Raw genomic sequence first — 11,421 nt, forward strand, 5'->3', positions numbered from 1 at the left:
CATTAGTGGCATAACTATGATATATCAACCTCGGATTACACCAGGGGTAGGCAACCTGTGGCACATGAGCTGATTTTCAGTGGCAATCACACTGCGTGAGTCCTGGCCACCGGTCCAGAGGGCTCTGCATTTTAATTTAATTTTAAATGAAGCTTCTTAAACATTTTAAAAACCTTATTTACTTTACATACAACAATAGTTTAGTTATATATTAAAGACTTATAGAAAGAGACCTTCTAAAAATGTTAAAATGTATTACTGGCACACAAAACCTTAAATTAGAGTGAATAAATGAAGACTCGGCACACCACTTCTGAAAGGTTGCCAACCCCTGGATTACACCTTAGTCATGAGATGTCATTCTTCACTTGCTGGTATTGGGACTTTTGTTAGTGTAGATGAGTTTATATATATACACTAAGTAAAGAGCATGACAACTAGCCTATGTTTATATGTGTCACAGCTATGATGCAACTAGATAGATAAAATAGTTTCACTTTCCCCCCTCATTTTAAAAATTGGTCATAGGATTTGATAGCTCAGTGTGGCTATTTTAAGTTTAATCAGTAAAATTCTGAATTGTCAAAAATCTTTAAATGGCAGTGAAAATTTTGTTGCAGAAGTGAGGAGGGAAAATTGACTATTTTGCTATGTTTTAAAGCATTTAAATATAAGCCCCTTTCTTTCATCTAATTCCTATGTTCTTTTCCTTCCTTTGTAAATTCCCATTTCTCCTCCTTTAAAAGAGCTCAAGCCAACTTCAGCCTGTGCAAACAGGTATCAAAAAAGGAGAGCAGGAGACTGAACATAGCTGATATCTTTTTAAAATAAATTTCCATGACAGCAGATACTAAATTGCATGGAACTAGGAGCTCCTTTGGGAGACCAAGCAAATGCAAGAGCATATAGATTTCTTTTAGTTGTGTATAAAATTCTATTTCACTCAGTACTAACACTTCAAACAGTGGATTTCAGAGCAATTATTATACTTTTCAGGTGGTCTGAATCATTTGTCTTTGGTCTCATCTCTTTCACCATCATTTACAGACACACCGCCTCTTGCATTTTATTGCTTACCTGAGGAGTCTCTTCACTGAGAGTTGGAACAGTTCTTTAAGATGTATAACCATTTTGAAACAAGAAAAGTTCCACAAAAATCCTTCCATAGCTTGGTTTGCTTTTAAATGATTCAACAAATGTGTCCAGAGTTAGATCAACACATAGAATAAAAATATATAAAAATATAGATACTTTGTCTCTCTTTAGTGAGACATTAAAATAAGAAAACAGACTGTAATCAAAAAGCCTTTTTGCCAAATTGGAACTTAGGAGAAATCTAAAAAGAAAAAATCTTAATTATTTTTTCTTCATAAAGGTAACTTCTTTAGTATGTTAGCACCAAGAGATCCCCCTAATACAGGGGTTTTCAAACTTCATTGCACCATGACCCCCTTCTGACAACAAAAATTACTTCATGACCCCAGGAGAGCGGATTGACGCCCGAGTCTGCCCAAATCCCACTGCCCTGGGTGCAGGGGCCAAAGCCTGAGCTCCACCGCTCTGGGCAGAAGGGCTGAAGCCGAAAACTCAAGGGTTTCAGCCCCAGGCAGGGGGCCTACAACCTGAGCCTTGCTGCCCAGGGCTGAAGCCCTCAGGCTTTGGCTTCAGCCCTGGGCAGTGGGGTTCAGGCTTCAGTCCCAGGCCACAGCAAATCTAAGCCAGCCCTGGTGACCCCATTCAAAGGAGGTCCCGACCCACAGTTTGAGAACCGCTGCCCTAATATAAAGTGTATTGCTGGCATAAAAGGATTCATCTGAATTTCTTTTACATTATTTGTCAATTCAATCAATTTTTTAAACCTCAAAGTATTTTAAGCCTTTCATTACATCTTGATTTTTTAGGTGGAATTGAATATTTATCCACAAACAAAAAACCTATCAGCTTACATCTCCAAACCTTTGTTTTTTCTAAAAAAGAAACACTGAAATCCAATTTCTGTACAGAGTAAAACTGATCTAAGCAATCCATTTTGACAGAGAAATTCAGAGGCCTAACCCCCTTCGTAATCAAGCTGTTTTCTTTGCAGTGTTATGAATTCCAAAGAAAGAGTCCAAAAGACTATGCAGTACTCCACGGGAGATTTCTTTTGCTTCAGAGCTTTCATTAGCATGGAATGGGACCCCAGTTAACTACATTCTGCAGTCAGTTCTGTTGTAAAATATACATGCTGCATTATCTCAGTGGACCAGATTCTCTGCTGAGCTGTTTTTACTGAGCACAGCAGAGGGGCTATTGAGGCATTGCTATGGACTCACAGTTTCTCCACCCCAGTCTTGTTACAGGTTAGAGTAACTTGGGAGTTGCTCCAGCTGACTTGCACAATCCCCAAGGGACCATCCAGCAACTAGGGATAGCCAGAGTGCATTGTGCTCCAGATACTCCTTCGGTGCCTTCCAGAGAGAGCTGCAGGGAAGGAGTTGTGGTGCCAGCAACAGTAGCTATCTGTTTCCTGGGGACTCCTTCATGCTGGGAATATTCCCACCAGGGGAATTATGGACAGTCTCTACTTCCTTTATGCCAGGGGTGGGCAAACTTTTTTGGCCCGAGGGCCGTATCTGGGTATGGAAATTGTACGGTGGGCCATGAATGCTCACAAAATTGGGGTGCAGGATGGGGTGAGGGCTCTGGCTGGGGATGTGGTCTCTGGGATGGGGCCAGAAATGAGGAGTTCAGGGTATGGAAGGGGCCTCTGGGCTGGGGCAGGGGGGTGAGGGCTCTGGCTGGAAGTGCGGGCTCTGGGGTGGGGCTGGGGATGAGGGGTTCGGAGTGTGGGAGGGGGCTCTGGGCTGGAGCAGGGGATTGGGGCATGGGGGGGTACGAAGGATCTGGCTGGGGGTACAGGCTCTGGGGTGGGGCTGGGGATGAGAGGTTTGGGGTGCAAGAGGGTGCTCTGGGCTGGGATCTGAGGGCAGGAGGTGAATCAGAGCTAGGGCAGTGGGTTGGAGCGTAGGAGGGGCTCAGGGGTTACCTCAAGCAGTAGCGCTTACGTCAAGCAGCTCCCAGAAGTGGTGGCATGTCCCCCCTCCGGGTCCTACGTGAAGGCGCAGCCAGGCGGTTTGGTGTGCTGCCCCATCCCTGCAGCTCCCACCCCTGCTTTATATCATCTGAACAAAACAAGCCAAAAAATCTGGCCCTTTCACTTTTTAAGACACAGACCCTTTTTGGGGGCTTCAAAATTCTTATTCGTCTATTTGATTAGTCAATGTTGCTTTTTTTAAGGCATGGTTCCTTTAAAATACTGTATTAGGGAGCTTGCAGCATAAAACTAAAATCAAATCCATTTTCCTTCTCTTCATTACTGTAACAGCAGAAATCAAACTGAGACAAAATAAGCATCTATTTTAATTTTAAATCTGAGGAGACTTCAGATTGTTTGAAATTAAAAAAGCTTCAGGTTTCTATACATTCTGAAATATGATAAAGAAACTCTAAATTAGCTGACACTTATGGACGCGTTATAGAATTGTGCGTGGTTTTAGAAATGATGCACTAGACAAATACTAAAAAAGACAGTCATCTGCACTCTATCATCTAATTCTATTTGCTTTCACTGGATTATTTTTGTTCCTCTAAGTCAAAATAAAAAGGTTTGTCATAGCCCATGAGATGGTTATAGTCCTGTGGATATGTGAAAAGCATTGGATTAACAAGCATTGATTTAGTTTTGGCATAAAATGTTGTAAACATCTTGCTGATGTCTGGAACCTTGACATCCCTCTGATGGAACACAGTTCTTTTTTCTGCCAAAATAGCATTATATGTAATGGCTGTGTATGTGTCCGTCTCAGCCTTATGATACAGTCGAACCACATAGCCCTTTGTAAGTAGATGCAGGGTAACTGGTGTTATAAAGGTAAAGAATCCTACAATGCTGTAAAAGGCAGTTTGTAAAATCACACTTTCAACTCCAATGCCAGTTTTGAAGATGATGTAGGGCATCATGCAAAAGCTAAATATGCTCGTAGAGTAAGAGAAAAACTTCACACCTGTATAAGAGATGAAAATCATAGGTTAATGTTTATGATCAAAGTTACCCCTACAGTCCTTTATACGCATTGTTCTCATATACCCACTGCTTTACTTCAATTGCTAAATTAAATGATGATCCAGTTAATTAATCCCTTCTTATCATGGAACTTCTGAAGTCATCATGTGGAAATCAAAGCCCTCAGCCCTTCTCCTTCTCTATGGTTAATAAACTAAAAGTTAGGTCTTATGAAACACCTTTAATATTCTAGTTATCAAAACATTTCACAAAGTAACAAGTTAAATCTTGGTAGCGTAGTGACTGCTTATGCAAAAGTATAGCTATTATGAACTCAGCTATAACTATCAAATATTGTATATTGCTAGAGAAGAGTAATATTTCCATTAAGTTTAGCTGGGAGGGAATAAATGTACTTTGTTCACAGAGGACTGAACTTAGGGCTTGTCTTCACTACTGCGCTACTTAGGGTTGCCAACTTTCTACTCGCACAAAACCAAACACCCTTGTCACACTCCCAGCCCCACCTCTTCTCCGAGGCCCCGCTCACTGCTCACTCCACCACCACCCCCGGTTGCTCGTTCTCCTCACCCTCACTCACTCATTTTCACCCGGTGGGGACAGGGGTGCGGGAGGGGGTGAGGGTTCTGGGGTGGGACCAGAAATGAGGAGTTCATAGTGCGGGGTGGGGGTGGCAATCTCATGGTTCTTTTTTAGAGTGTGGCTCACTTTTGAACATATCTTGTGATTTTTTAGAATCTGACTGATTTTATTTGAACCTTTAGGGTTGGTTATACGACTATATAGGGGACCATAAGCTGGCCCTTCGTGCAGATCTGAAGAAACAGGAGGGCTCCATTCCCAACAGCAAACTATGTTTTAAAGACATGTTTAAGTATAGATAAATCAAACAATACATTTCAATTTCAATCACATACCCAACACTGTCTTTGCCAGATTCCCAGTGTAAACTAGTCTTCCATCTTCTGGTTGCCCATGAAAGGAGGAGGTGCTGAAGCAGCGAACAGATGCCACACGAGAAAATATGATCTACAGGATGAAAGCAGCACATGGCAAATAAAGCATTAGCATTGTATACATACATTTCAGATTTCTCCTGATGTAGATGTTGAATCTATAACAGGATAGAGGCTAAAAATTAATTACATTACAACTAAACTCAAGAATTTAATAGATATCAGTAAATTAAATTAATTTGAAAATGTTAGGAAACAGAGGATTTAATGATTCAGGGGATTAGAAATGGGATATGCAGCCATAAAACCCTTCGTCCCTAGACATTTCAGTGGTGCACTGTATACAGACAGAAGGCCACACATTCCAAGCTCATTGCAAGTCTCTGGTCACCCATCTATCAATCCTCAGCACTGCCAGCTCTTCAAATACTGTGTGAGTTGTGATCAAATGTCATGGTTTACTTGAATCCCCAGCTCCTAGAGTCCCGCCATTAAACGAGAACCTCATATTTCATTTAAAAGAAAATTTCTAGCCCACATGGTTACAAAGAAAAAGAATGTGAACTCAGAAAGTTAAAAAAAACAAACCCAGATTCTGTTTTTTAAAAATTTGTTACTTTTAAGCTAATCTTGTATGATTTAGGGGGCCTGATTCCTGAGTTCCAAACACTTGTATTGGCAAGCACCTAGGTAGATAGACAGCAGTAACTGGACACACCTTATCTTTCCCACATTTTACATTCTCTACTCTGCCCCTTTAATCTTATCCACCAGCAAACACTTTGTTAAACGCACCATTAACAGTGAAGATTTAAAATGGATTCAAATTGGGGAGATTTTGCATTTACTTTTGCTGTTCAGGAACAAGGAAATTAATCCAGTACACTGGGGGCGGGGATGACGCTGGGTCGGCCTCCTCAGCCAAGACCCCTGCTGCTCCCTCTGCTATGTGATCGGAGGTTTCCACCCCCGCCCGCAGCCCAGCTACAAGGAAAGCGTCCCACGCTCCTGCACCTGTTCTACTCTCCCTTCAGCCCCGGGAAGGGCTCCAACTGCTCCTGGACCTCGGGCCAGCGGCAGCGTCGGGACCCCGCCACTAGACGCGCTTGGAGAGTCGTTCAGAGCCGCCCACCGGGGGCCGCACGCCGCTGGTGCGCGGCTCCCCGGCGGACCAGGAAGCGCGGCAGCTGCGCACCGCCCAGCGCTCCGCAGCCAGAACGCCAGCGCCCGGGCTCGGCGGCCGCCCGCAGCCAGGAGCGGCATCGCCCACACCCGGTCCCGGCCGCGCTCAGCCGACCCCCGCGCCCCGCAGCGGGGCAGGCCAGGAAGGGGAGGAGCCAAGGCGCTTCTCTCGCTGCCGGGGATTGGGCCAGCTGCCTCTCCCCCTCCAATAGTAACTCTCCTCAGGAGCTGAGCGCTTCCAGGGGGAGAAACCCAGACCTCCGGCAGCCCTGCCGCGTTGGTTCCCCTTGCAGTGAGGCAGCCGCACCTCGCAGACATCCGAGTCCCTTCAAGCCAGTGGCAAACCCAGTCCCGTTGGCTTCTTCGCTCAGTGGTACAGGCTCAGCCCCAGTGTCTGCAGGGTTATTTGGGAAGAGCTTTGCTAAACCTGCCAAGTGCTCCCAGTAACGCACAGGATCGGGCTCACGGTTTTCACACTTGTGTCAAACCAGTGAGCTCGTGCATTTTTGCAACAACTGTTTGCCAACAGTCTGAAAGCCGCGTGCTATGAACATTAAGAGGAGAACTTTACTAATGTGCTAGCTACATTTCAATTACAGCCACATTGGGGGGACCCATTTACAACCAGGGCCGGATTAAGGTTATGAGGGGCCTAAGGCTAATGGGGGGGAAGGGCCTACCTATGAATTACACATTGCAAAAAAAATTATGTCATCAAACATTTCTCTACATACATATTTACATATTATTTATTTATGTAAAATTAACAAGTTTATTCTACTCTCACTACACTCAATTCTTCAAACAGATACTTCTGAGTAAGCAGTAGCATGAGGGATGATAAACTGTCCTTCTCTTAGGCCTCCTTCCTCCTAAGTAGTGGAGTGCTCATCTGTATGAGGATGAACACTGCAACATTCCCCATCCTGCTCACCTTTTCCAACCTTGTGCTTCTACCCTCAGCTCTCCACTTGGCACAGTGCAAAGCCAAGCCCTGCAGGTGTTTTCCCCAAACTATGGACTCTACACCACATACCCTACCTCAATCTGACTGCAGTCTGGGATGCAGCCAGCTTTTATCATGTAAAAGAAAGCCACTCAGGCGTAAAATCCACTGGAGTAGAGGAAGTAGTAATGGGAAAATTACATTGGGTAGCATTAAGAAAAGGAGGACTTGTGGCACCTTAGAGACTAACAAATTTATTTGAGCATAAGCTTTTGTGAGCTACAGCTTGTTAGTCTCTAAGGTACCACAAGTCCTCCTTTTCTTTTTGCGGATACAGACTAACATGGCTGTTACTCTGAAACCTGTCATTGGGTAGCGTTGTGTTTTAGGCTGTCTTGCTCTGAAAGCTGCCTCCCAGTGTTGCCCTAACTGAGGGCAATAAATTACTATTTTCACATTGAACCCAAATATTATTTGTGGGATAATACCCAGTTTTTGTAGTTAATCTCCAGTGATTCACCACATCAGGCCATTCTGTCACCAAGCTCTTCCACAATTAGAATCGTAGAATAGAATCATACCATAGAATCATAGGACTGGAAGGGACCAAGAGAGATCATCTAGTCCAGTCCCCTGCACTCATGGCAGGACTAAGTATTATCTATTCTAGAATGTGTGATCAGCAACTCTGACATGAGGTTTTTTAAGCATGAGTTCTGTGTGCTCCAGCTCCTGCAGTTTGCATTTGTTTGTTTTAAGCTTCCTGTAAGAAAATGGTAAGCTAGAAGTGACACAGATCTTTAGATGGTTGCCCAGTCATAATATTTAGCACTTCTGTACTATGTTAGCTCTTCAAAATCACTGTACGAACATTAAACAAACTTAATCTAAAGCCTTTCAGCTTTTGAAAGACTAGGAGTTGACAAAACAGAGCTATTCCCTGTTGTGTTCTCTGCCCCCCTGAACAAAAAGACTTCACTGAAAATCAGCATCTTAAAAAAACCATTAAGGATCTTTCAAAAGAACCGTCCAACCAAGGCTGCTGTAGTAACATCCTTGTTACATCAGGTCTGGTGTTTGTTTAAGGCTAGTGTAGAATGAAGGGACTCCTGTTTCATTTGCATGTGTAAATCAAGCAGACCTTTCTTATTTTTTTTCCTTAAAGTGCTCAGAGTTTAGGGGAGGAAAATGAATGAGATGCTTATATGAGGTGTGAAAAAGCAGAAGGGACCAAAATCTATTATTGTGCAAAAATCTGTTCTCCCTGAAGTCAATAAGGCTACACAGGTGTAACTTTCAGCAGGAAATGGCCTGTGTTCTCATTACCTTCTCAAATCACACACGTTCCATGCTGACCCAACGTTTTCCACTTGGGAAAGAAGTTAGTTTGAGTTGGGACAGAAAAATGAGGACTAACTTTAGGTTTATTTAGCTTTAAGTTTTTGGGATGAAACTCAAAAGAAATTAAATGTGAGGTATTTTTACGATGGATTGAACTGCTAGAGAACCAGCAAATGGACAGAACCTACCTTTAGCCTATTCAGCCAATCTTTCTACCATAGCCTGCTAAAATCCTTGAGGGAGAGGGAAGGAAGAAACCTACAACATTGTGTGTTGAGCTTCCTCCAGTGCTTTTGCAATCCCTTAAAAGTACAAAGATGCATTGGCCTGTGGAACTAGGCTAAGCATAAGGAAAGAACTTGGTTGCCCATGCATCCCAGTACAGAAAAATACATCAAAGAAAAAAAATGGATTTCTTAGATTTTTAGTATAGTTCAATACAGTATTGAACATGGAGCATCATAATTCTGAAGTCCCTCAATGGAAGGTACTGTAAATGTTAAACTAATAGTATCCAGAATGGGATGTTTTGTTTTGTTTTTCCTACAAATGTGTGGGAATTCGTTCCTTATACAAGGGAGGGGCAATAGTTCTGGCTGGAGCTGGATAGAGTGTGTGCAGGTTCTGTGCAAGCTTCCCACCCTACCGCTCTGGTACTGCCTCTTCCCCCTGCAACCTCCTTGCTCTGCCCCCCACAGGCACATACCAGTTGTCCAGAAATGGGACCCAGCATACATAGAAGATGACGGTAACAGGCACTAGGACCCAGGAGGCAGTGTCATGGAGCTACCTGCCAGCCTCAGCCCGGGAGATGGACAGAGGGAGCTTCTTCCCTCCCTGACAGCTAAGCAGAGCTCTGGAGAAATTGGGGGTGAGGGGAGCTGGGGGACAATGCCTGCTTAAACTACACCCACAGCTAGCACTGTGGTTCTATGGTTTCTATGGTAACTGGATTTTTAGTGTCCAGTCACCAGTGTTAACTGGATACCTGGCAGTGTGTTCCTGCAGCGTGGGGAGACGCACACTAGAGGGAGCGGAAGCAGCAGGCTTCTGGCTGAGGTCCTTCCAAGCCACATGGGGCTGCTTTGCCTTTCCTGCTAGCAGGAGCACTCCACGGCTATATGTGCAAGCTCGCTCCCTCCCTGGCCCTGGCTGCGCCCCCTGCCTGACCAGTAGGGCCTAAAAATAGGAGGGCCTAAGGCAAGGGTGGGCAAACTTTTTGACCCAAGGGCCACATCTAGGTATGGAAATTGAATGGCAGCCCATGAATGCTCACAAAATTGGGGTTGGGGTGCAGGAGGGGGTGAGGGCTCTGGCTAGGGGTGCAGGCTCTGGGGTGGGCCCAGAAATGAAGAGTTCAGTGTGTGGGAGGGGGTCCAGGCTGAGGCAGGGGGTGGGGTGTGTGTGTGGGGGGTAAAGTGTCCGGCTGAAGGTGCGGGCTCTAGGGTGGGGCTGGGGATGAGGGATTTGGGGTGTAGGAGGGTGCTCCAAGCTGGGACCGAGGGGTTTGGAGGGTGGGAGGGGGATAAGGACTGAGGTAGGGGATTGGGGAATGGGGGGGATTGTGGGCTCTGGCAGGTTATGCGGGCTCTGGGGTGGGGCTGGGGATGAGGAGTTTGGGGTGCAGGAGGGTGCTCCGGGCTGGAACCAAGGGGTTTGGAGGGCAGGAGGGGGATCAGGGCTGGGGAAGAGGGTTAGGGCATGGGAGGGGTCAGGGGTGCAGGCTCTGGGTGGCACTTACCTCGAGCAGCTCCCACAAGCAGCAGCATGACCCACCTCTGGCTCCTATGCAGAGGTGCGGCCAGGTGGCTCTGTATGCTGCCCCGTCCACAGGCGTCACCCCTGCAGCTCCCATTGGCCACAGCTCCTAAATGTAGGAGCCAGACAGGGGACATGCCGCTGCTTCTGGGAGCCTCACAGAGCCACGGCAGGTAGGGAGTCTGCCTTAGCCCCGCTGCACCACTGACTGGACTTTTGACGGCCCAGTCAGCAGTGCTGACCGAAGCTGCCATGGTCCCTTTTCGACTGGGCGTTCCGGTCAAAAACTGAACACCTGGCAATCCTAGCTGCCCTCACACTTGGGAGGAGCACCCTATACACAGCTGCAAACCTACCTTATTATCCTCCTGAAAATCCCTCTTTAAAACTCTCCTTTGCTATGATGCCTACAAAAAACTTGACAATGATTAGGTTGTTCGTATGCTGACATCACTGCCTATCATGCTAATAATTGTTTCCTTGTACTCTCCTGCCTGTCTGCATCCACCTGTTGTCTCATCTTATACTTAGATTGTAAGCTTCTTGAGGCGAGGATCACCTTTTTTTTTCTTCTGTGTTTGTATCTGGTCTAGCACAATGGAGTCCTGGTCCATAACTAGGTGCTCCTTGCATTTCACCTTGATTTTAGGGGCACCACAGATCATTTGTCATGATCCCCATATTCTATGGGCCCAATGTTGCCTTCCTATCAAGCTTGAGTAGGGAGCATTATATTCTTGTTCAAAAACTTGAGCCTTTGATCTGTGGAGATTGAGCTGAATCTCAGCTATTATTGTTTTGAAAAGTAACTTTCTAGCCCTGTACCATTGCAGGAAAAAAAATTGAAAATGTAAGCCCTAAAGGTTGATAAACCAGATGGCAAATAAAAAGCACCCAAATGTAGGGTGACCAGAAGTCCCGATTTTATAGGGACAGTCCCAATTTTTGGATCTTTTTCTTATATAGGCTCCTATTACTTCCCACCCCCATCCTGATTTTTCACACTTGCTGTCTGGTCACCCTACCCAAATGTAAATCCTTGGGAATTTTTTTAAGCCAGTGATTATTTTTTGGGAGGAATGCTGGACTCATGAACTTTGGCGAGCTGGCAATACAGCCATCCACCAACTGGGGACACAACATGGCCCTCGATTACCTACCCTTTTCTCCAC

The 11,421-nt window shown here is 45.3% G+C and overlaps 1 protein-coding gene across 1 annotated transcript; it reads right to left on the reverse strand.

Moving 5' to 3' along the window:
• Positions 1-3,443: 3,443 nt before the first annotated feature.
• Positions 3,444-6,338, reverse strand: TMEM70 (transmembrane protein 70). Its single transcript, XM_084621670.1, has 3 exons — positions 6,037-6,338; positions 4,984-5,095; positions 3,444-4,046 (listed from the first exon to the last, which is right to left on the reverse strand). Exons 1-3 carry the CDS (start codon positions 6,283-6,285, stop codon positions 3,616-3,618), a joined length of 792 nt encoding a protein of 263 aa, XP_084477796.1. The 5' UTR covers positions 6,286-6,338; the 3' UTR covers positions 3,444-3,615.
• Between the last annotated feature and the right edge of the window lie 5,083 nt (positions 6,339-11,421).

The sequence above is a fragment of the Lepidochelys olivacea genome (assembly GCF_965140295.1).
Source record: "Lepidochelys olivacea isolate rLepOli2 genome assembly, chromosome: 2".
NCBI classification, from domain to species: domain Eukaryota; kingdom Metazoa; phylum Chordata; order Testudines; family Cheloniidae; genus Lepidochelys; species Lepidochelys olivacea.